Consider the following 24,946-nt stretch of genomic DNA (forward strand, 5'->3'; position numbering starts at 1 on the left):
CCTCCCCAAGTCTGGATGAGGCCCTGCCAACAAAGCTGGCCATACATGACTTGGGCCCAACTTTTTTCTTTTTTTTTTATTGTAATTAATAAAAGGGTTACATGATATTTGCCAGATAGAAGGTGCATTAATTCACATATATTGATACCCTTCCCCATCCAACTTTTTTCTTTACAAAATGTGTGAATAGTTACAGAGTATCTCTCAAGGCCATAGCAGCAACTGATAACCATAGCGTCCTCACATTCTTGCTATTTCTTCAGCCATACTGAATTCCAGTAAATGCCAGGTCACAGCGTGGGCAGGGGACTGTCTTTAGCTGGTGTCCCAAGGTGGCTTGGTTCTGGCAAGTGCTTGAAAACGTATCTCCTGTCCAATTCTTTTGCGGCTCCCTGTCTTTGATCTTTATAGGGCTTGAAGAAAGGAGTCCCCTAAGGTATTTCTCAGATTTGGGAGGTAAGAATATGCCAGCCTCCCACTCTCAGTGACTACTAGTCCACAGATTCTAGTTCCAACAGGTAGATCTTTGAATTCTGAGGAAATTGGCCTAGCAAAGCCTGGGAGGCCGAAACAACGAAATAGACAAACCTGCCAAGGAGACATCTCAAAGGCAGAGTTGCTTCTGCCAATCACTTCAGGACTGCCAGGTTTACGTGAAAAAGATTTTGTTTTATTCATTTGTTGCTTTGTCTTCAGTTTTACAGGGCTGAGACTTGAACCCAGGGCCTTGAGCCTGCTAGGCAAGAGCTAAGCAAGAGCTCTACCACTGAGCCCCCACCTAAGAAAAGCCTCTGAAGTAGAGATTTGAAGTGCTCATTAAGCACATTCATTCTCACATTTCTAAACTAGGTTTGCCCGGAAACACTGGTGTTAATGTGAAGCAGCCTTGTTTACATGTGTGTTGGGTTTTACATAGTTCGGGGAGGGGCATCGGAATGTCAGTCCTGGTGTCCCTGGGCCTGGCAGTGCTGGCACTAGAGGCAATCTAGTGTTTGTTGGATACATAAATGCTTGTAGAGGAAGAAAATCTGAGAGAACTTGAGAACCAAATTTTACATTGATAGTCTTGTCAACAACGTACCTGCCATGTTCAGTTATGCAAAGGTGGAGAGAATGAGCTAGAATGGAGTCTAGCTCATGAGCTGGCACATCATCCTTTCCTGGCAGCCTGGCAAAGGAGGAACATTGCCTACCTGCTCTTGAGCTTCATGCTCAAGGTGGAGGCGAGGCAGAGAGGGAAGACCGGGAGCAGAGAGCTCAGAAAGTAGACTTTCTTAGGCAGTAGGGAAAATGGTTCAGGGTGAATTGTTTGCCTGGGGCCACCCAGGGAGTTAGGAAGGATTTGCACAAAATTAAATAAATAAAGAAGGTTTCCTTATATAGAGTCATTCATACAGTGATAGAAGCAGTTCTGTATTCCTGAGTCTCTGGAGCCCAGGGCATATGGGCATGTCTCTGTGGCCAGCTGGAGACTGACACCCATCTCTCACTCTAGTGACCACCCAAGGGAGCACTCTCTGGTTGCCTGGTCATCCCTGTGGGCACCCAGCCACAGGGAGCTGCTGTTTCCCATTGAGGGGAAAGAGGGCGTCTGCTCAGGACACAGCTGGAGTGGCTGCGTTTCCCAGCTGGCTTTGTAAAATGTCTGCTCTCTGTACTGTATCCCAAGAATTCAGAAGCTTCCAATTCTAGAAGATGGCCCAGAAAACACCATGGTTTAGCATCAGTCATGGACATTGTCAGTACTGGGGGAGGGGTCCTGTAGTCAGTCCACAGTGATTAGAAGGTTGTGGCGAGTTCATCTCTCTAAGGACACAGGGCTGATTGACCAGGAGATGGCAACTGGTGTGGGAAACAGATCACTCAGTCTTTCCTACGTCACATCACTGAGTCGGGGAGGTTGGGGGAGGAGGTGGGGAGGGGAAGGAAGGGAGGACTTCATTTCAGCTCTGAAGAAATAACTCTATTAAGCTAGAACCCATGATCCCATGTATATATTCACTCAGTGGGTCTGAGAGGATTTTGCAGAGTTGTGTGAACATCACTATAGTCGATTTTAGAACACTTTCATCACCCCCAAAACAATGAGTGGCGATAGGGTGAAGCGGCATTCACCGTCTCGCCTGACAAAGGCCCCAGCCCTGGGGGACCTTCATTCAACACCGAGCATTTTAGGAACTTTTCTAATCAGAGCCCATAATACTTAGTGGAAGTTATTAGAAGCATCTCTTCCTTATAAGGATGAATGGTATTCCATCTTATAGACCACAGTTTGCTTGTCCATGCCGTGGACAGTGAACGTTTGGGTTGTTGGCATCCTTTGGCTATTGAAAATACTGTGTACACACTGCTGTGTGAGCCTGCTTCCACTGTTCTCGGAGGCACCCAGAGGAGTGGAATTGTTGGGTGGCATGGTAACTCCACAGTCAGCTCCACCGTTTTCCAGACTGGCTGCAGCCCTTATGTTCCCACCAGTAATGTGCTCTAACCACACATGCTTTTTTCCTCTTAACCTGGTTCTAGCCATGCTAGTGAATATGACACTATTCGAGTTTTTGTTTTGCTTGGTGTGTGTGTGTGTGTGTGTGTGTGTGTGTTTGTTTGCATTTGCGTGCGCGCTCGTGTGCTTGTGTGTGTGCATGCACGCACATACATATCCCCATAATGTGGCTTGAACTCAAGGTTCAAGCAATCTCAGCCTGCTTACTCAGCTGATGCACTACCATTTGGTCATCCCTCCAAGTCTGTTTTTTGCTGGCCAATTGGAAATAGAGTCTAGCAAACTTTTCTGGCCAGGCTGGCTTGGAACCACAATCCTCTCATCTCAGTCTCCTATGAAGCTAGGATTACAGGCATGAGCCATTAACTGGCTTGCCACTATGGTTTTAATTGTGTTTCCCTCATGGCTAATAACACGACAATTTTGTCATGTGCTTAGTGGCTCTTTTCGTATCTTGTTTGGAGCAATATCAATACAGATTCTTTGCTTAGACATATTTAGCTTTTTTGTTTTTATTCTTTTATTATAAAAGTGATATCCAGAGGGGTTACATTTACATAAGTCAGGTAATGAGTGCATTTCTTTTTGGATAATGTCCCCCCTTCCTTTGCTGTCTCCCCGTTTCAACATAGTGTCTACTGAGTACCACTGCTGCATTTGTTCACCCATTGTCCCTCAGTTTCTGTGCTATTATTTTTAAGACGGGGTCTCCATCTTACAGGCCAGCTTCCAACTCACAATCCTCCTGCCTCAGCAGGATTACAGAAGTGAATCACTGTATCGGGCCTTTGCCCATCTTTTATTTCAACTATTTAGTTTTTCATTAAGGAGGCCAGGAATCACTAAGGCTTGAACTCAGGGCCTGAACACTGTCCTTGGGCTTTTTCATGGCTAGTACTCTACCACTGGAGCCACAGCACCATTTCTGGCTTTTTTTTTTCTTCCTGTGTATGTAGTGCCAAGGAATTGAACCCAAGGCTTCATGCATGCTACGCCACGTTCCCAGCCCTGAGAGAACTGCTTTTGATTAGTATGGGTCTCACCTTCTAGATGACACACCTCTACCATGACCTCAGTGCTTTCTTGCCACTGTAACAAGTTACCACCAACATAGACTCAAAGGACACATTTGTTTACTCCAGTTCCTAGATCAGAAGTCTGGCCACAGTCTGCTCTGTGGGATGCTCTGGGTCTCTTGAGACGGAGTGAAGGTGGTTCTAGGACAGACACAGCCTTCACATTCATTCAGATCCTTGCAACTGTAGAAGTGGGGCACCCCCCTCACTGGTTGGGGCCTGGGCCTCCTAACAGCACATGACCGTGCACATCCCAACTTGTGGTGCACATGAAGTCTGCTTGACATCCCGCCAGCCTCTTCTGGGATCACCCTGCACAATCACCCGCTTAAGCGCAGCCAACTGGCTACCTTGTCACTTCATCCCTAGGTAGTGTTTGGTTCAGCAGAGTTGTTGACACACCCCAACAGCTTGCGGCCCATCTGTGCCACTGTTGTGGGATTGATCAGAGAAAATGAATAGGAAAGTAGTCAAAAGCCTACAGCAAGGGCTGAAGTCATCGAGTAGAGCGCCTACCTTGCGAGCACAGGGACCCAAGTTCAAACTGACAAAAGCCAAAACCTGTGACAGGCCTGGTCCAGTCCCATCACCTCCCTTGCTTTTCCTTTGAGTTTTATTCTGTGGTATTTTCTCATACGAGCTTGTCTGTCTCTGGGTCAGTGGTCTTCATTGGGGTGCTCTTGCTCCCCAGAGAGACTGGGCGATGTCTGCAGACACTTGATGGGCCCTTGTGTCAGCGGGAAGCCGCTGTGCAGGCTGTAGACACCCAGAACCACCCTCCCAAGCCACAGGGCTCGTGTACCACTTCCACGGCCAGCACACTGCACAGAAAGGAGCATACCGAGATTCACTTCCCACAGTTAGCAGGGGATAATATTTACATATGTCTTCTACATTCCTTTCTCCTCTATTGCTAGTATGGGGACCAGTGTCTGGACTGAGGTTGACTTCAGCTGTACGGCCTTAGGTAAGGGGCATTCATTCATTCATTCATTCATTCCATCTGTGTTCTCAGTGTCGGGAAGGCAGCTAGGGGATGAAAGAGAAAATGAGTAGAGAGGTGTACTGTGGGAACAGAGCTGGGAAGGGAAACAGAGCAGGACAAGGGACGTGTAGTGGTGAGTTCCTCCAGTCCCGACTCTATGGGAAGTGTAGGCAGGAGGATTGTGGTTTGAGGCCACCTAGGCCAAAGTGCAAGATCCTACCTGAAAAATAAAGCAAAAAAGGGGCTGGAGGTGTGGCTCACAAGGCTGAATGGCAGCCTGAGCAGTAGGAAACACTGAGTCCAAACCCCAGTACTGGAGAGGGAGGCATGGAGGGAGGGAAAAAGAGGTGGGGGGGCATGTGTAGGATGCTCAGTTTGCTGGTGATGTGATGCTGACAGCCACAGGCTGAGTGAATGAGCAGGGACTGTGGTGCCTGGGGGCAAAGGACCAGTGTCAGACATGGCAAGATTTTTCCATTGAAAATGTAGCATGCTAAAAAGCCACTGGCAAGTTTCCTTAGAGAAATGCAGTGCTGTGGCCTGTGCTGAGTGGGGGTGGAAGTGGGGCTTTGGCTGGGACGTGGCTCAGTGGTGGTCCAGACACGCCATCTCCACCTCACTGTTCCCCCAGGCTCCAGCCAGGGACGGGCAGGAAGTCGTTAGAATGCTTCTTACATGTCTCAGCATTTCCCGAGCCTCCATTTGCTCCTCTGTGAAGTGGGGTGGTAACTGCTGCTCCTGGCTGCTCTGAGCATGGGCTGAGTTGGCACATGCCCGACTCGCCTGCACGCAGCCCGGAGGCCCAGCGAGGTCCAGTGAACTTTAGCTCCATTACCATTCTTCCTATGACTGCTGTGCCCTCCCACAGCAGCCACTCACATGGAGTTGATGCTTGTTACCTGCGTATATGGGGCCCATAGTCATATACATATGTCTATACACACAGTGGGGGGGGTGTTTATTTTTGGTTGGTCATACAGCTTGAACTCTGGGCATGGGTGCTGTCCCTGAGATCTTCAGCTCAAGGCTAGTGCTGTACCACTTTGAGCCACAGTGTCACTTCTGGTTTTCTAGTGGTTAATTAGAGATAAGAGCCTCACGGATTTTCCTACCCAAGCTGACTTTGAACTGAAATCCTCTGATCTCATTCTCCTGAGTAGCTTAGGATTATAGGCATGAGCCACCAGTACCCAGCTTGTTTTATTTATTTATTATTTATTTATTTATTATTTATTTATTTATTTATTTAGAGAAAGTATCTTGCTGTGTAATCTAAGCTGGCCTCAAACAAGATAACAAGATTTTCCATACTTCACTTCCTAAGTGCTGTGATTATAGATGTGAACCACTACACTTGCCCCCCTCCCTCTCTCTGTATATATAATATATATACACATGTAATTTGCTATAAATAGTAGCAAATGTATAGTATATATAAAATAAAATATAACTATGTATATAAAACATGTTTATTATTTTAAAAATAGCTGTAAATCTCATTTATATAAATGGTGTCTTTTCCAGTACATTACTTTAAAAGTTGGTGTTCTCAGCCTTGCATTTGCATCCTGTCCAGTGGCACATGGTGCTCTCAGGTAGGCTGGCCCTCACGTCACATGCCATGGTTGGTGGTCTGTGGGCGCCTGATGTAAGGTTAGTATGTTTACTGTCTCCACGGCGCTCCACAGTGCTGCCCTGTGTGCCCTGCCCGCGTCCCCAGTGCGCCACGGCTGGAGCTGCTCTAGAAGGTGTACTTAGATGTGCGGTTCTACTCTGAGTTGCAAGCAGATACTGTCAGTGCTGCTTCTAAGCAAGATGCGGTGAGTGGTGTGGGAAGCCACATGGCTTGTTTTGGATTTGTGAAAAGGTCACAGTGGATAGATTACTGGGACTTCCCAGGCTGTGCTGAAAGGAAGGAGGAAGGGGTGATATGACATGGCCTCTGGATGTATAAGCAGGGGGCGTGGTGAGACAGGCTGCCATGGACAGGACAATCGTGAGGGAAAGACTCTGTCTCACAGGGTCCTGGAAGCAGCTGGGAGTCACCACGATGGGTCAGTTGGGAGGTAAGCCAGGGGACCTTGCGGGCAAGGATCTCCATTGTGGGGGTTCAGGAATCATCAGGCAGTTTTAATCATGCAGGTGGGGTGGAGGCCATTCCTGACTGTTCAGCACCTGGCCCTGGGTGATGGGCAGAGAAAGGTGGCCTCTTGGAGGGCCAGGCTGGGTAGGAGAGGTAATGGCTAAGTGAAGGCATTGGAAAGGTTTCTCCAGAGAGGCCTTCCTTGCCCTGGGAAGAGGTCATGACTGTAGGATCAGCCAGATCCTGGAGGCCCAAGCCCCAAAGTACAGAAAGTAGGAGACAAAGTACACGAAGCCACTGGCGTGGTTCAGAGTCCCTGCCACTGAACACAGAAGGAACTACACTTATTGCCAGCTCTGTGCTTAGAAAATGCAGCCTAGTGGGAGTCTGGCTGGCCATGTCAGAATTCCCTGTGCTGTACAGGCGGAGGGGACACAGTTGTAGCTGAGAAACTACAAGGCTCATTTATGCACAGATTTCATGTGTGGAGGGAGACTGACCACAGTACCTTTGCATTTCCCACTCTGAAATTCTACCATGAAAAGAAAGCAGGCAGAAACAGGAAATGAGGTGCTAGACTGCATGGTCACAGTTTTAACCTGGACATTCAGCTCTGGCCTCACTGAAGCCTTACAGTAAGACCCTAGGATCACAGATGAAATCCCTCCAGGTCGTGCTTTGGGACTGACTGAACTTGTGAGCTTGGACAAAGTTGAGAGGACTCTTAATTGTTTTTAATCCAGGCAATTGGAATTCTTCAAGCTAACTGCGGACGGACTCAGGAAGCCCAGCCAATAGAAACTGAAAGTAGGGCTGTCCAGAGCCCATACTAAGTATGTGGGAACCCTGGGCCCTGGGAGGCCAGCCCCTTACTGTGTCCCTGGCCTTCTTCAGGGACGTGGGGTGAAGAAAAGGAGATTTCATTTGAGGACCTGGCTCCATGCTCATGGAGGCCAGCTAGTTGGTTCCAGGATCTGCGCCTCTAGCTACACAGTCCATGTCCAAGACCTGGGAACCTAGGGCAGACAGGATCTCAGGCTGATGACCCTTTGTTCTGGCCCTCAGGAAACTAGAGGATGCCCTCCCATTGGGCAAGGCAGTGTGTTTTACTGACCCCTATTCCATCAGAAACTCCCAGACAAAACCAGGTAATATAACTCCTTTGTATAACCTTGGCCCAACCATGTCACATACATGTCAGTCATCATCAGTGTGTTCTTGGCCTATAGACAAGGAGCACTGCAGACAGACATGTCACCATCTAGGGTGGGTTCAAGTGCATTTTCTCCTCTAATTAAAGAATTCAGACAGACCAAGTTTATTCAGAAGCAAAAAGAACTCCTTGCACAAGAATAGTCTCAGATCCTGGTGTTAGTCTCCTCTTGGGGCCTTCCCAGACCCACTGTGTATAGGGTACCCTACCTCCTTCCTCTTAGGGTAGGCCACTGGTTACATGCTACCAGAGTCTGGCGATTGCATCTCCCATCTCTACACATGGTACAGAAAGGGTCCTCACTGGATGGAAGCTAGGCATATGTTGGGTCTCATGCTTCTTGATGAGTCATTCTCCTGCCATGTTGGAGATGGTTCTGGCTATCATCTACCTAGCCTAGGAGGCCTAGCTTCCAGACAGACAGACACAGAATAGTGGCTTCAGTGACTACAGCAGTGTTTCCTTGTGCTTCTCCCCCATAGGGAACTGTGATTTCATGGTTCCTACCTTTGAGAGGACCCTTGCTCCAGAGAAAGCAATGTCCGCTGAGTGCCTCTGAGCCCCAGGATACGCTCTGTCCCTGGCCAGTGCAGGCTGCTGTGCACATGTGCTCCTCTTTTCTTCTTTCTTTTTCAGTACCAGGGTTAGAACTCAAGGCCTCTACCACTTGTGCCACACCTCCAGCCCCTCAATTTTTTTAACTATCTTAAAAACTAAAAACATCCATCTTCTGAGAAATAGCACTCTATCTCATGAAAGCTTATAATTACTTTTTTTTTTTTTTGCCAGTCCTGAGGCTTGAACTCAGCGCCTGAGCCCTGTCCTTGAACTTTCTCAAGACTAGAGCTCTACTGCTTGAGACATAGCAGCACTTCTGGCTTTTTCTATGTATGTGGTATGGAGGAATTGAACCCAGGTCTTCGTGCACACTAGGCAAGCACTCTACCACTAGGCCACTCTCTCGGCCCAATATTTATCATTTTGAAACTATTTTATCTTAAAAGTAGAAAACAAGCTGTGACCTTACTATTTGGGGAAAGCTAATATTTGAAAGGTCACTAAGTTCTTTTGATTTTATACATGGATTTACCTTGAGACTCATCCAAAAAAAGTTAAATAATTGGCCGGGAGTTTGGCCTAGTGGTAGAGTGTTTACCTAGCATGCACAAAGACCCGTGTTCGATTACTCGGTACCACATAGAAAAAAAAAGCCAGAAGTGGTGCTGAGGCTCAAGTAGTAGAGCTCTAGCCTTGAGAAAGTCCAAGGACAGTGCTCAGGCCCTGAACTTAAGCCCAGGACTGGTCAAAAAAAAAAAAGTCAAATAACTACACTTTATCACCTTTATCTTTAGAAATGGAATTCTTCTGAACATCTAGACAGACTAGGAAGTTGGTGACGGGCGTCTGCATGTGAATGCTTTGGTTGAACAGTCTTGAGCCAGGACATCAAGCCTCCTGATTTTTCCAAAACACTGGATCTTGGCCACTTTAGAAGAAAAAGAAAGCAAGCTAAGAAAACTGTAATCTAAGCCAGTCATAGTGGTATATGCTTATAATTCCAGCTCCAGAGGCTAAGGCAGTAAAACAGGAACCCAAAACCAACCCTGGCAAGATTAGTGCAAGACTGTATCTGAAAAGCACGCTGAAAGTAAAAAAACAAAAAACTGGCCAGGGGTGTGGTTCAAATGGTAGAGTGCCTGTCTTGTGAGCACCAGGCTCTGTAATCAATCCACAGTATTGAAAGAAAATAAAAGAAAAAACGGCCGGGTACTGGTAGCTTATACCTGTAATCCTAGATACTCAGGAGGCTGAAATCTGAGGATTACAATTCAAAGCCAGCCTAGGCAAGAAAGTGTGAGACTCATCTCCAATTAAGATCCGAAAACTAGAATTGGTGCTGTGGCTTAAAGTTGTAGAGCGCTAGCCTTGAGCAAAAGAGTTCAGGGACAGCACCCAGGCCCCAAGTTCAAGCCCCACAACAGTCAAAAAAAAAAAATCTTCATGGACCAGGAGTGTGGCCCAGTGGTAGAGTGTTTGCCTAGCATGCACAAAGCCCCAGGTTCAGTTCCTCTGTACCACATATATAGAGAAAGCTGGAAATGGTGCTGTGGCTCACATGGTAGAGTGCTAGCCTTGAGAAAGCCCAAGGACAGTGCTCAGGTCCTGAGTTCAAGCCCCAGGACTGGCAAAAAAAAATATTCATGATGTATAATAATAGAAAGAGCAAATGAGGGTAGGATTCCTATTTTCTTATAAACTGAAGTTAATTTTTTCATAGAATTAGTAAGAAACAGACTTCCAGCCCTGTTTTAAAGTTCCCGATTTGTGCAACCTGGCCACAGTGCCACCTTCCCCAGGAAGCCTTCTGAGATCCACCCTCACATTCCAATCAGCACCTTCTCTGAACCAGGAGGCAGCCCCTACCTCTTGCCAACCTGCTGGTTCTAGCCTCAGACTCTGGGCATCTAGGCCAAGAAGGAAATTTCAGTTGTTTCCAAGCTACCTGTGCCTGGGCTGTAGTGTTATGCTGTGGTAGCCCAAGCAAACTGCAGTAAACCCTGAAAAATTAAGGCTTGTTTCCTAAGAAATACCCTCCCCTGTCCATCAGATGGCTTCCTGACAGGAGCGATGTGCGTGTGAGTCATAGAAGCATCTCTTACGGTAAGAAAATAGATGTGGGAAAATGCTTCTCTGTAGACGATGTCAGTAGTTAACAAGGATTTTTTTTCTTTTGCCAGTATTGAGGTTTGAGCTCGGGATTTCATGCTTGTTTAGTTGGTGCTCTACCACTTGAACCATATTTCTAGTTGGCTCTTTGGTGGTTATTTTCTGCCTAAACTTTGAACCATGATAACAGGTACAGGTATGAGCTACTAGTACCCAGCCTGGCTGGATGTTGTTGTTATTGTTTTACCTGTGAGTATGAAAAGGAGATGTTCTACAAATGACTTTTTCAAAGATAGAATGAGCAGTACAGGGCAGTTTCTGCCCTGAGACAGAAACAAAAAGGCTAGGGAGGGCTGGAGTACGAAGGCCACGGGGGAAGTGAGAGGAAGTGGGTCGTCAGGTCAGGTATCTTTGGGCCTTTTCAGGGGCCTGGGCTTTTGCTTTGAGTCAGATGAGGTCAGAGGAGAGCTGTGAACTGATCAGCACTGACCTGGCTGCTGAGAGTAAAATGGATGGGACAAGCATGGACCTTAGACTACTGTGCGAGATTTAGTGATTTGGGTGAGATACCCAAGACAAAGCCTGGGAGTTCCAGGCAGGTGCCAGGTGATAGGACAGGTTAGGTCTAGATGTGCTAGCTACTTACTGCCACTCTCCAGCGGGAATAGGCCTCCTGGCCAGGACAGGCCATCTGACCCCAGGCCAACAGGGGAGTGACAGGCTCCAGAGGCAGTGTGGAGCTGTCAGTGGCTGTCCTTGGGGATCTGCAGAGGACCCTGAAGTCACTTTCCCAAGGCTGCCATGGGCTGAGGTCTGGACTTTCAGTGCCCACCACACAGCCATGAGGAATAGTAAAAGACACAGGACACTGGCCATGCTTTCGGGAAGGAAGAAAATACATGGGCAGATTCTTACATAGATGTTGAAAATTGCAGGGACTTGTTCTTTGTTCTTGTATAAGTGCTAATCAAGTGTAATTTAAGAGTGTTGTGTTTAGCTATCTATACTAGGCATTAGGAACCGAATCCCTGGAAGTGAGAGGCCCGAGAGCAGGATTTTGTCCAGTCATAGCCTGTCCTTAATGCAGGAGATAGCCGAAAGCATGCCAGTTTTTAAGAGGGCAGCAAGGCAAGTCCTTAACTAGCCAAGTGGCTGCCCCTGTATGTGCTTTTTCCAAGACTCTCCATCTCACTGGAAATGTTGCTGGGTGACCTCTTGGTGTGGGTCTGCCTAATCTGATTCTTTATTTACTGACACGTGCATTTGGAGGCAGCATAGCATTGAGCTTGCTTTCTGCAATAGTGATTTTTATCTTCTATAGACTTTTCTGTAGTGGTTCCATTGTCAACTTGGAACTTTCTACCAGATTTTGTTTGATTTGTGTAGCGAGGGATCAGATGCAGGACTTGGCCTGTGGTAGGCCAGCATTCTCACTGAACAAAACCCCAGCCCTCAGCCATGGCTCTAGAGGCAGTGAGTGCAGAGTGAGCAAGCTGGTTTGTCATCCTGACTATTGGCTTCCTCTAGACTCTAGAGCTCGTTGTTTCAAACAGATTTATTGGAGACAAACATTCATGTTAACCCTCAAGTCAAATTCAAGACTGGTTAGAGTGGACAGTGTGGGACATTCTGCCTCTGCCTACATGGGAAGTGGAGTTTTTTGTGGTATTGTAGTGGATTTTTCATCTGGATCTTTCCTTCTTCCCCCTCTCCTTCCTTCCCTCTTGCTCACCCTCCCCCTTGTCTTGCTGTGTCGCCCAGGCTAGCCTCAAGCTTGCAGTTCTACTTTCTCCGCCTCCTGGGTGCTGGATGGAAGTATCTTGCTGTTTGGGAAACAGACTGAAGTAGGATCCAAACTTACGAACTTTTTTTTTTTTTTGTCGGTGATGGGACTTGAACTCTGGGTCTGGGCATTGACCCTGAGCTCTTCAGCTCAAGTCTACCCCCCTACACCTTGAGCGACAGCGCCACTTCCAGTTTTCTGGTGGTTCATTGGAGATGAGAGTCTCACGTTCTTTAGTGCCCAGCAATCCTCAGATCTTGGCCTCCTGAATAACTAGGATTACAGGCGTGAGCCACCGCTCCCGGCTCAAACTCATGAACTTCTTTTTTTTTTTTTTTTTTTCCCCAGTCCTGGGCTTGAGCTCAAGGCCTTAGCACAGTCCTTGGACTTTCTCAAGGCTAGAGTTCTACCACTGGAGCCACAGCACCACTTCTGGCTTTTTTTCTATGTATGTGGTACCGAGGAATCAAACCCGGGTCTTCGTGCATGCTAGGCAGTCTACCACTAGGCCGAACTCCCAGCCTAAACTCATGAATTTCTAATTTAGCCAGGCTTGCAGAGTATCTTATGCTTCCAGACTTTAGTTACCATGTGTAAAGAACATTCTTCCAAGTTGGCTCAGACCTGGCTCTAGACTTTATACCAGAGCTGGTGGCTGTGTGCAGAGGCTGGAGCCAGAACATGGCCTCCCGCTTTCCCTCTGCTGCCTTCTTCAGTGACCTAGACGGAACATGGCCAACCCGTGCTGGCTGGCATTCCTCCATCTGCCCACAACGAGTGCTCACACACTCACTCTTGTTCTCATGCCCATGTGCTTTCCATAGTGCACCCACACCCCAAGTTCAGCAGCTATGTTACCTCTCCAGTGGTAGAATACCTGTGGTAGTGTGGGCCCAGCCTCACTTACCCGTCCAATATGGCCTCAACTAATAGCCTGGCCTAGTGATGGTATCCCAAGGAGCTCGCAACAACTTGCCACTCCTGCCACTTCTTACCAACTCAGTGCACCTGGAACCTCAGCCACGTGTGCTGCATTTGCTGCCACTGGCTGGCCCAAGACAGGCCAGCCTCCCAGCCACTGGAAAAACACTCCATTGTTGGAACCTGGAATGTGTGGGCGTGGGTGTACGCTTGTGCATGCACACATGTGTGTGTACATCATTGCATATTAGCTTATATCATCAAGCCTTAGTTCTCTTTATATAGGGAGATCTGCTTTACCTGCAGCGTTCTGTGCATCACTTATAGTTCCATTACATCCCGTTCCGTTTCAGTTTTTTTAAATGCCTACCAGATGATCTCACAGAGGGAATCTAAGCTGGAATTTGAAAACACTTAATTAGCACATAGGTCTGTTACCCATGTTTGCAGAATTTTTCTCCTTGGAATGATAGTGGTTGTTTCTTCTCAGATTTCTCTTAAGATTTTATGGACGTAATAGGAAGGCTTCACTTACCCTCATACCAGTGTTTGTCTTTATAATACTTAGTGAAACATTTAAAGAAAATTGTAAGGCTGAAGGGCAGGTGTGGTGGCTCACAATTAAAACCCTAACTAGGCAAGACACACAGGCAGGAAGATCACTGTCCAGGCTGGCCAGAACAAAATGTGAGCACCTGCCTAGCAAGTGAAGGCCTGAGTTCAATCACTATCTCAGTTAATTGAGTCTAAAGCTTCCAGCCTGACACCCGAACAGAAGACAGGAAACTTGGCCTGTGTGTGGCTTCAAGAGGTGATTTCAGATCTCCAGAATGCTAGTTCTTAGGTTCTAAAACAGTAAGATGTTTGCATTTCCAGTTTTGGAAATCTGAACTTAGAGTGAAAGTCTCTCTCTCTCTTTCTCTCTCTCCTCCTCTCTCCCCCTCCCACCTCTCTCTCCCCCATCACCTCTCCCCATCTCTCCCTCTTTCGCCCTCTCCCTCCCACTTTCCCTGTCCCCCTCTCCTCCACTCCCACGGTCTTGATTTCTAGACAGTCTAAGCAAATGGTGACAATTTTGCCTCTCTTCTGCACTAAGACCTAGAGCCTTGCCTATGAGGCCATCTGTTTCCTGTGATCTTTCCTTGGGATTTCCCACTGTCCCAATAAGCTACATTTGCCAGACGCTCACCCCTGTGCCTACCTTGCCAATCCCTGTGTGTACTGGAGCTCCTGTTTTATGCATCCCCTTTCTTAGCTGGCTCACCCCACCCATCTTGAGGCTGGAGGCAGATTTCTGGCCTCATCCTGCCCTCTTCCAAAACTTTCATTTGTCCCCATGTCTTACCCAAGAAAGTACAAATGTTGTAGCTTGCCTCAGCTGTCTTTAAACGAGTCTTGTAACCACAGTGGTTTTCTAGCCGTCCCAGAAAATGGAACAGCATGGCTTTGCCCTTTGGCTCTCCCAGATGCACCTGGGTTTCTCTCTACCCCTCCTGCTGCTGAGACAGGAAGCTTTGAACACCTCAGGGCAGGAGCCAGGTCTGCCACCTCTTAGATCTTCTCCTAGAACCTGGCACTTTCCTTTGCCCAGAGCCAGTCCAGCATGGTTACTGGAGGCACTGTGTGGATGGCTTCCTAGGGAAATAATGAGCCTGTGTCCCAGAAAACAACCAGGAAGAGTGACAGTGGGCACCAGCAACTGGACTTGGCTGCCCTCCAGGGCCCATTGTGAACTGGGAGGAGCCTGGGGACTGGCGAAGCTGGCCCTGGCTTTGCTTTTTCTCTCTGCCCTGCACTTCAGTTCCAAAGAGAAACCGAGAGGAGCTGTGGGTCTTGGCTCCCTGCATTCATTAACTTACAGAAATGTATCCTGTTTACATTTTTGGCAGCATTTCTTTGCCTTGGATAGCAGCCAGAGGCAAACAACCCAGCTTAGTGGGGTTTTAACCCTGCATCTCATGCCGTGCTGGAGTGGACATCTGAATCATGAGTGCGCTCCTGACTGTCCACCCTGAAGGGCAGCAGGGTGCTGCCCTGGCTTCTCTTTAGTGTTTATTCTGGGGAGTTAATCAGGAGTGACCACCCTATGAAGACTTGCTTTCATCACTAACAAAATCCATTTCAAAATGAGATAACAGGATTTGCAGGATTTGATCCTCATCCAGGAAAATCAAAAGCCCCCAAAACGTACACCCTTAACAGGCAGGGTATCTGTTCTCTGACAAGTTTAAATGGCTGCATTTATAAGTTGTCCTAAAAATGCTCTTTGAACAGTGTAAAGTGTTACATTGTATTCAGCTGAAGTCATCCAACAGTTTGACTTTTTGTACTTACACAACTGAATAAAGTGTGTGCTATCAACAAATTCAGACTTCGGTCACACTGTGCTGGAGGCAGGGCTTTTCCTCCTGGAGGGTAAAGAAGTGAGACGCTTCAGTCCCCCACACTTGCTCTGCTGGCTTACTTAGCTAGCACTCTGCCACTTGTGCTGTGCCTCCAACCTCACTTTTTGCTGGTTATTTTGGGGGTGGAGTCTCTCAGACTTTTCTTCTGGGATTAGCCTCAAATCAAGATCCTTGTTCTCTCAGCTTCAGAGTACCTAGGACTTGTGTGTGAACTGGCATTTAGCCCTATTCTTTTTTCTTTTAGGTGTATATCAGTTTAGGATTTTCTTGGCTTTCATATATTAACAAACTTTTTTTATTGGAAGAGGCGAGATATCTTATTATAGTATTCCTAAGTTACTAGCATCTTAAACCTTTAAGCTCTCTGCAGTCAGTTCTGCAGAACTGCATTAAATACAACATTGCCAAAGACTGCGAGCTCCAGAGAATTCATTCTCTCTCTCCCTCTCTCTCCCTCCCTCCCTCCCTCCCTCTCTCCCTCTCTCTCTCTCCTCTCCCCCTCCCTCTCTCTCTCTCCTCTCCCCCCCCCTCTCTCTCTCAAAATGAGACGAGCCTGGACCCAGAAATTCGCAAGAAATTGCAACGTACAAATCTTCCCCAGAGCACAGTGTTGATTTTCAGAATAAACTTGGCAGGGAGCGGTTTTTGACTCGATTAATTTAAATGGGCAAAAGAGAGACGTTCTCCTCAATAGTCCTTTCCTGCAAGGGAAGGGGAGAAGATAATAGAAAATGGGTCTCCAAATTAACCGTTGTGACTCAGAGTTCACCCGCAGTTTTGCAAACTGCTTGGATTCTGACCAAGAAAAATAAGGAATCTTTTGGGGAGGTTGGGTCTGGTCAGCTGAGTGACTCCAGCTTACCCAGGTGGCCTTGTGCAGGGGAAAGCAGCCTACTGTTGGGCTAGACAGTTGTGCATGTGTGTGTTCTGTTCACCCCAGTAACTGGGGAGGGACTGTTTCATTGCAGTGTTGGAAAAGCTGTGTGGGAGGGGGTGGGGGGAAGGATTGAGAGTCTTGCTATATAGCTCAAGCTGGCCTGGAACTTGAGATCTTCAAAGTGCTATGCCGTTTTAAATGACTCCAGGCTCTTGAGTCCATTCTGGCCCCTGCCATAGTCTCTTAGTAGATAAATGGTACTCCTTGCTCCATCATGAGCAAGGCCAAAGTTAAGCTCTAATGCTAATGTGTGGAAACAACACTAGACAGAAGAGGTCAGATGCAGATTAATTTGTCCTATTCACTGAATGACCAGAGCTGCCCGTCCACCTGGTTGGTGGATTGGTCCTCTTAAGGGAGGGGAAAGCAGAAGCTGAAGTGCCTCTTCCCCACCCCTGCAGGTAACCTGTGTCCCATTTGCTAGGCTTGGGACTGCAACTGCCTGAATGACAGGGATCTTCCTCCTGACCTGGGCAGGGTGAAGACTGCTGGAGACCTTCCCAGAGTTACCTGTGCTACCTGATACATACTAGAATGTGGGAAATGAGAATGTCTGTTTTCTTTTCTCCCTTTGGAGGGCTAAGAAAGAAGGGAACTAGGAAGGCCCCAGGGTCAGAATTGAGTGGAAAGAGGAGGAAGGCAGAGAACCGATTCAGATTGCAGCATCCCTGCCCCAGTTCTGACCTGCCCTAGAGCCTGTTTTTACCATCTCACCACAGAAAACTCCTCTGACCTAGCTCCCAGCAGGGTTTTGTCTAGCCTCCCCTCTTCTGCTCTCGCTTTTTCCTTGGGCCTCTGGCGGTTCCCTTTTCATGCCACATGTTTAGGGCACACATTGTCATGGTGCTTATCTAACTTTCTAAATCCTTTTTATTTTGAAACAATTATAGGTTCACAGGGAGTTGCAAAGATGTCCAGTTACGCCTGTAGTTATGACAGACATAATTACAGTATCACAGTACAGTGGCAAAGCCCAGGCATGGACATTGGGATAGAATGGAAGAGGGGACTTCTCTGCCCTTTATCCTGTGAAAAATTGTGTGACCACAACAAGAACGAGGACCTCGGCTGTCCTTTGGGCTCACATCCCTTTTCCTATCTCTAAAATACTGTCATTCTAAGACAATTATGTCAGTGAGCATATTGCTTGTAACTTTCAAGGATAACTTTATTTAGCATGCCACTGAGATCCATCTAACTTATTACCTGCTAGTGTTTACACTCTCTCTCTCCCCCCCCTCTCTCTCTCTCCCTCTCCCCCCAAGTTTTTTTTCCATTCCAGGAGCTTGAACTCAGGGCCTGGGCACTGTTTTTGAACACTTTTTGTTCAAGGCTAGCTCTCTACCACTTGAGCCACAGTACCACTTTCGGCTTTTTCCGAGCATGTGGTACCAAGGAATTGAACCCAGGGCTTCTTGCATACTAGGTAAGCATTCTTCCACTAGACTACACTCCTAGCCCTGTGTTTACTCTTTTTTATTTGGGGTTTGTTTGGTTGGTTGGTGGAATTGGGACTTGAATTCAGGGCCTCACACTTGACACACAGGCACTCTGGGGCCCAGACTTGCTGCCAGCCCTTTATCTATTTTTCCCCCCCAGGACTGAATCTTTTTTTTGTATTTTTTATTGTGATTAATAGAAGGGTTACATTATATTCACCAAATAAAAGGTGCATAACTTCAGAAACATTGATATTCTTTCTCATGACATGGTCCCCATTTCCCTCCCACCCTCCCCCACCCCCGCTTATCTTGATTTCCCCCCTTCCCTATCCAATTTCAAATAACCAGTGAAGCACATATAAAATATATCAGATAATAAGGTGAAATATTATAACAATATGAGATAACCAAGGGATGGCAAAAGAGATGAGAGATAACATAGTACATTAAGAACAACAGTCATTCATTATATGGCTTTTGTTTCCTTATCCTGGAGGTCCTTACATTTAGTGTCATACTATTTGGCCTAATGTCTCTAGATTTTGTTCTATTGTAAATCTCTGCTAGGAGAGCCCATGAGTAGAAACCCTTTCTCTATTTTTATGGGTGCGCTGAGGGTGGAAGGGCCTGGATTCCTTCTCACCTGTTTGTGTGCTGCCTGTTTTGTTCTCTGTGAACTCTCTCTTCATGTTCTTTGCCCACTTTCTAGATGGACTATTTGGTTTTAAGTGTTCTTTATACATTTTGATATATACATTCTATATATTTAGAATGTATTAAAAAAAAAACACATTCTAAACCTAAGTCTTTTGTCAGCCATGAAGCTGACAAATATTTTCTCTCATTGCCTGTAAGGGAATGGAAGTGGGTAAGGTCATCTCAAGGTCATCACATGGGAGTTCTGGGTGGGGCCTCCATCCAGACAGCACTGTCAGCCAGGTCTGGGGTGGGGATGGGACCACTCCTGAGGCCCCCCAAAAACTGCAGCAAAGCTGTGACAGAAGAGGTGATGCTGTGCTCTGCTCAGGTGTTGGGATGGAGTTTTTAGGATGAGAGCCACTAAAAACCATGTCCATTCTACCCAGGTGGTTGAGTGCCATGTGGGTTATATCACAGAAAACATACAAGCAACAGGCCTGGTTCCTGGCAGGAAGACATGCATGCCCCTTCTTCGTGCCCCTCTTCCTCTGCATAGTGTATACTGCTGCTGTCCAAACACTTGGCAGACACTGTCTTGCTGACTTTGGAGTTCCCATCTGATGCTCCACACAGGATGGTGGCAGCAGGTGTTGTGTGCTGGGCATAACCCCACACTGTGCCACAGGCAGCCTCTACTTGTGGCTCAGGAAGCTGACTTTATGCCAGAAAGGATTTGTAAGTGTCAGCAGTGACTGTAACAGGACTAGGGACTGCAGTCGTTTTTCCTATGATCTGTCCCTTCCCCCATACCCAGCACGAGCAGAGTAAAAGCAGCACTGCACCAGGGCTGCTAGATGTGCCCACGTGTGATGTCACCTCAGAGCATAACTGAGTCTTCCTCTCTTTTCTCCTTCCAGGGCTCCAGGGTGCTTGTGGATGCACGGGACAAGCTTGGCATCCCTTGGCAGTATTCTGAAAATGAAAAGCATGGGATGTTCCTGATGGCCTTTGAGAACAAAGCGGGGCTGCCCGTAGAGCCCGCCACCTTCCAGCTGTACGTGCCGGCCCTGAGTGCACTCTGGAGGGACTCGGGGATCAGGGAGGCCTTCAGCCGCCGCAGCGAGTTCCAGCTGGTGAGTGAGCCACGTGCCTCTTTCTACCTTCCACAACAGTGCGTTAGAACCATTGGAAACATGGGCAAGTAGGATTTGCTGCCACCCCAGTGTTCCACAGCCAGCACAGGAGCACATCAGGGGACAACTCGGCCACTTAAATGGTCCGAGAGGGGGCCTGGTTCATTCCAGCTGGACCAGTGTTTCTGGTCCATGAGGAACAAGGTCCATGCAATCCAGAGAACTGAGAGATCTTAGTGTATCCTCTCCAGAGTGGGAAGCAGGTACTTTACCATATGAACCACATCCCAGGCCCTTTTTACTTAGTTTTTCATACTTTCGCCTCCACCACCATCAGACCAAGATCCTTCCTACTTTCCCTTCTTGTGTAGCTAGGATTATAGGTGTGGGCCGAGAGACCACACTGAGCCCCCATGTTCTACTTTTCAGACAGCATGCAGACGCAGATGGTATTTATCTCCAGGTGCTCATGTTTGAGGGTCTCTAGGATGTGTGCCTCAGTGTCCAACTGCTGAGTCATGGAAAATTTGTCTTCAAATTATTTCCCAAGTAATTGGACCAGTCATGGTTCTACCAACAGTGGAAATGGCTTCTAGAATAGTTAACATTACCAGACTTCAGTTCCTAACTTATCAGTGTGGTTTAATTGACATTGCTCTCAGTTTGTTTGTTGGTGCTATGTGTTTTCTCTTTTGGGAAAATGTCCACACACCTTTCAGTTCACTTTCTACCCTGGTCCCTCCAGTGTCACCACCCTCGTACAGCAGTCCAAACCAGGAAATGTACATTGGCGCAGTGCAGTTCATTAAACCATGCTCCCTATTTACACCTCCTCCAGGCCACCCTGGATTCCCTGTTGAGTTCCTTTGGTCTCCTAAGGTCAGGGGCAGCATTTTGGGCTTTTCTTGTTATTCATGAACTGAACACTCAAAGACAATTGGCCAGGTGTTCCTTAGAGTGTCGCTGCAGGGTCTGTGGTGCTTACCAAGGGCATTCCACCATTCAGTAGTCACTCCAATAGAACATGCATTTGTCATTTTATTAACCTGTAGACACAGTCTGTCCCACCTGTGGGTTACAAAGCTATCCACCAGAATATCTCACACCACCTTGGCCCCCCAACACTAAATTTACCTTTTTCTTCAGGACCTCCTTGAAAATACTCTGTAAGAGAGAGACATCAGACTATGTGGGACCTTGGAGGTTGATGCTAGTCAGCATGTGCTAGGGAGCTGTCCCAGTATCACTTCTGTCACTATTAGCTCTTTACCTCTTAGTATCTGTGGTAGGTGATCCCATGGTTCTTTTATACCCTCACACACACACACACACACACGTCTATACAACTACTTACCTGTTTATCTTATAGGGTAGACCAGAAATGGGAGAATTAGTGAAGAATTTGTACAGAATATGTACTGATAGTTTGGCTACTCAAATATCAAAATTAATGTCTTAGTTAGGACTTGGTAGTGTGTGTGTGGTGACAGTCTTGAATGTGATTTACAATAGGAAAAGTCTCCGCTTTCTTACAGTTTGTGGTGGTGGCCACAGTGCTTGCAGACCAAGGCTTCTACTTGGTAGGAGCTCTGGAGCCCTCAGAGTTGGGGACTTTACCTGGGAAAGACACTGGGGTGGGGATGGGGAGACAGTTTCTGACTGGGACAAGTGTACAAGAACTGAGAGCAGTCAAGTAGTCGGGAGTTTGTTTGGCTTCTGAGTCCAACCCTGGAGCAGGATGGGGTTAGAACCCACTTCCCTGTGGGGTGGCTCTTGCCTGAGGACAGAGAAGCAGGAAGCTGAGGTTTGTGCTATTCTTGGATCCTGTGCTGGAGAGAAACTTGTGTCCCACCTCTGGGCTCTAGCCTCTGGCTTTGGACTTTCATGACCGACAATCCTCTCCTGGGGGGGAGAGGGGCAATGTAGTGTTAGCATTTGAACACAGATCCTGGAGAATGACGTGGGCTCCCGAGCATCCCCTTGGAGGGCAGAGGGCTCCTCAGCCAGTGACAGTAGGGGATATGTAATCATCTGATAGTGACACACTCCACAAGGGTAACAAGGCCAGAAGTTCCAGAGGGAAAGAATTGTTTTGATCATAAAAATACTGAACTGGGTACCATTTGCTCACACCTGAATACAATCTGAGGATTGTGACTTGAAGCCAACCCAGGCACAAAAGTCTGTAAGACTCTTATCTCCAATAACCACCAGAAAACCAAAAGCGGTGCTATGGCTCTAAGTGGTAGAGCACTAGCCTTGAGCAGAAGAGCTCAGGGACACTGTCCAGCCCCTGAGTTCAAGCTCTATGACCAAATGAAAAAACAAACACAGCACTTTTTCATGGCAAAATCTAGGTACAGCGGAGCAGGGACAGTGGCTCAGGCCTGTAATCCTAGCTACTCAGGAGGCTGAGATCTGAGAATCACGGTTCAAAGTCAGCCAGGGCACTAAAGACTGTGAGACTCATATCTCCAATTAACTACTAGAGAACTGGAAGTGAGTCTGAGGCTCCTGGGGTAAGTAGCCTTGAACTGAAGACCTCAGGGACAACACCCAGGCCTGGTAGGGCACTAGCCTTGAGCTGAAGAGGTCAGGGACAATGTCTAGGCCCATAGGTCAAGTCCCACACAACCAACCAAAAAAAAAAAAGAAAAATCTAAGTACAGAGGAAATTATAACTTATACAAAGATTTTTTTTTTGGTGGGGGGGGTCATGGGGCTTGAACTCAGCCTGGGCACTGTCCCTGAGCTTTTCAGCTCAAGGCTACCACCCTACCTCTGGAGCCACAGCCCCACTTCCTGTTTTCTAGCGATTAATTGGAGATAAGAGTCTCTAGTGCCCAGACTGGCTTTGAACCTTTGAACCTCGACCTGATCCTCAGATCTCAGTCTCCTGAGTAGCTAGGATTACAGGATTCAGGCGTGAGCCACTGGTAGAAAGATGTTTAGAGGCAAGGTATGGAAGCACGCCTGTAATCCCAGCACTTACAAGGCTGAGACAGAAAGACCTTGAGTTCCAGACCAGCATGGACTCCACAGAGATACCCTGACTCATACAACAAAATCACAAGGTGTTTTCTATTTTAAGAAAATATGAAAACATCTACAGGCTGAAGGAGCAAGCTCTCCAAAGCTCTGGGTGAGGGAGAAGGAGCCAGGGTGAGAGGAGACATGTGCTCACCAGCCCTCCTCCTTCCTTTGCATGAAGGCTCACAGCAAAGCAGTAATCCAGGAGCCTCTTGTTTCATAGCTTGCTACTGGCTTAGGGAATAAAACTCTGGGCCAGTGTGGTTGGAGGCAAAGGTCAGCAGCCTGCAGAGCAGGCCACAGTACTCCATGATGGAGTCTGAACCTGGTTTTAGTGGCACAGTAGACTGCCTATCCCAAGACCTGTCTGCAGATTGTTCAGTGTCACTCTCTGTAGTGTCATGCAGATGCCTTCTAACTTGCACTCATGTAAACAGTAAGTAAGGCTGTCTGGAGACCAAGCATCCCCTGCTGTCCCCGTGCAAGTCTGCAGTCTCTGCCACACCTACCCATGAGCCATCTCCCATTGGGACTCCAGCTCTTCTGGGAAAGTTCCCATCTGTCCAAACGTGGGTCTTGGGCATATTGTCTACTAGTTGCTGCTTTAAACCAGACCTGTGGTGCTAGGGCAGCACTGACAGCTCCACTGAGAAGCTGGTGGCAAGTCCCCAGTACCAGCCTCAACATGGACTGTGTCTTTCCCTTCCATGCCCTTTAGCACCCGGCCCCCTTTACCCCCTTTTTGGCATGTGAATAATTGGTTGGTGTAGCAGTTTCCTGACCGTTTGTTCTCCATTGAAGGGAACTCTTGTGCAAAAGCATTTAGCACCAGGCACCAGTGGCTCAGGTCTGTAATCTTAGCTACCTGGGAAGCTAAATTAGTAAGGAACATAGTTTGAGGCCAGCCAAGCATATACATAAGACCCCTTCTCAACAAAGAACTGGGTACAGTAGCACATGTTTGTCATATGGATAGTGGAAATGGGGAGGATCATGGTTCCAAGCCAGCCTGAGCTGATACTACCTTGGAAGAAGTTGGTTATGGTAGTGTGTGCTTTTCATCCCAGCTATGATAGGAAGTGTAAAACAGGTAAATCACAGTATACACTTGCACACCCACAAAAATGAGACCCTGTCTCAAAAGTAGCAAGTACAAAAAAGAAGGGCGTAACAAGGGGAAGAGTCTCAGGTCCTTCTGTGCCCAGGCTGGCTTTGAACCTTGATCCTCAGATCTCAGCCTCCTGAGTAGCTAGGATTATAGGCGTGAGCACTGCGCCTGCCTGGCAATGTTGTGTTACTTTTGAAGCAGTCTGAAGTGGGAAGGCTGGCTCTGTCAAAGGTCAGCAAGCTGTGGCCTATTTCTGTATGCTCCCAAGCTAAGAATGTTTTTTCACCCATTTTTAAAGGCTTAATAAAAAAAGAATATACAGGGCTGGGAGTTTGGCCTAGTGGTTAAAGTGCTTGCTTAGCATGCATGAAGACCCGGGTTCGATTCCTTGGTACCACATACATAGAAAAAAGCCGGAAGTGGTGCTGAGGCTCAAGTGGTAGAGCTCTAGCCTTGAGAAAGTCCAAGGACAGTGCTCAGGCCCTGAGCTCAAGCCCAGGACTGGCAAAAAAAAAAAAAAAGAATATACAACAGAAACAAATATGTATGACCCAGAAACCTGAAAATAATTACCAATCTGCTCATTACTGAAAAAGTTTGCTAGTACCTTCTCCATCAAATATTAAGATTAGGATTTTTTTTTTTTGCAGTAGTGAAGTTTGAACTGAAGGCCTTATGCTTGTTAGATGGGTGCTCTCCAGCTGAGCCATACCTCTAGCTTAGTATTTCTTTTTATGTTTCTTTTTTGCTAGTCCTGGGCCTTGAACTCAGGGCCTGAGTACTGTCCTTGGGCTTTCTGAAGGCTAGAGCTCTACCACTTGAGCTACAGCACCATTTCTGGCTTTTTTTGTATGTGGTACCGAGGAATTGAACCCTGGTCTTCGTGCATGCTAGGCAAGCACTCTACCACTAGGCTAAAATCCCAGCCCTACTATTTCTTTTTAAAACTAAAATTATAGCACAGAAATCACTATATAGAATACTGCGGTACCATACAGTGAATGGGAATTGCACATATTCACCC

The 24,946-nt window shown here is 47.3% G+C and overlaps 1 protein-coding gene across 1 annotated transcript in view; it reads left to right on the plus strand.

The window, feature by feature from the left end:
- Gna12 (G protein subunit alpha 12) overlaps positions 1-24,946 on the plus strand; it is a 70,958-nt gene that overhangs the window by 22,398 nt on the left and 23,614 nt on the right. The window contains exon 2 of the mRNA XM_090329834.1: positions 19,569-19,784. Within this exon, the coding sequence (XP_090185960.1) occupies positions 19,569-19,784 (216 nt within the window). The remainder of the gene's footprint in view (positions 1-19,568; positions 19,785-24,946) is intronic.

This window comes from Megascapheus bottae, chromosome 3 (assembly GCF_031878675.1).
Source record: "Megascapheus bottae isolate mThoBot1 chromosome 3, mThoBot2.hap1, whole genome shotgun sequence".
NCBI lineage: Eukaryota > Metazoa > Chordata > Mammalia > Rodentia > Geomyidae > Megascapheus > Megascapheus bottae.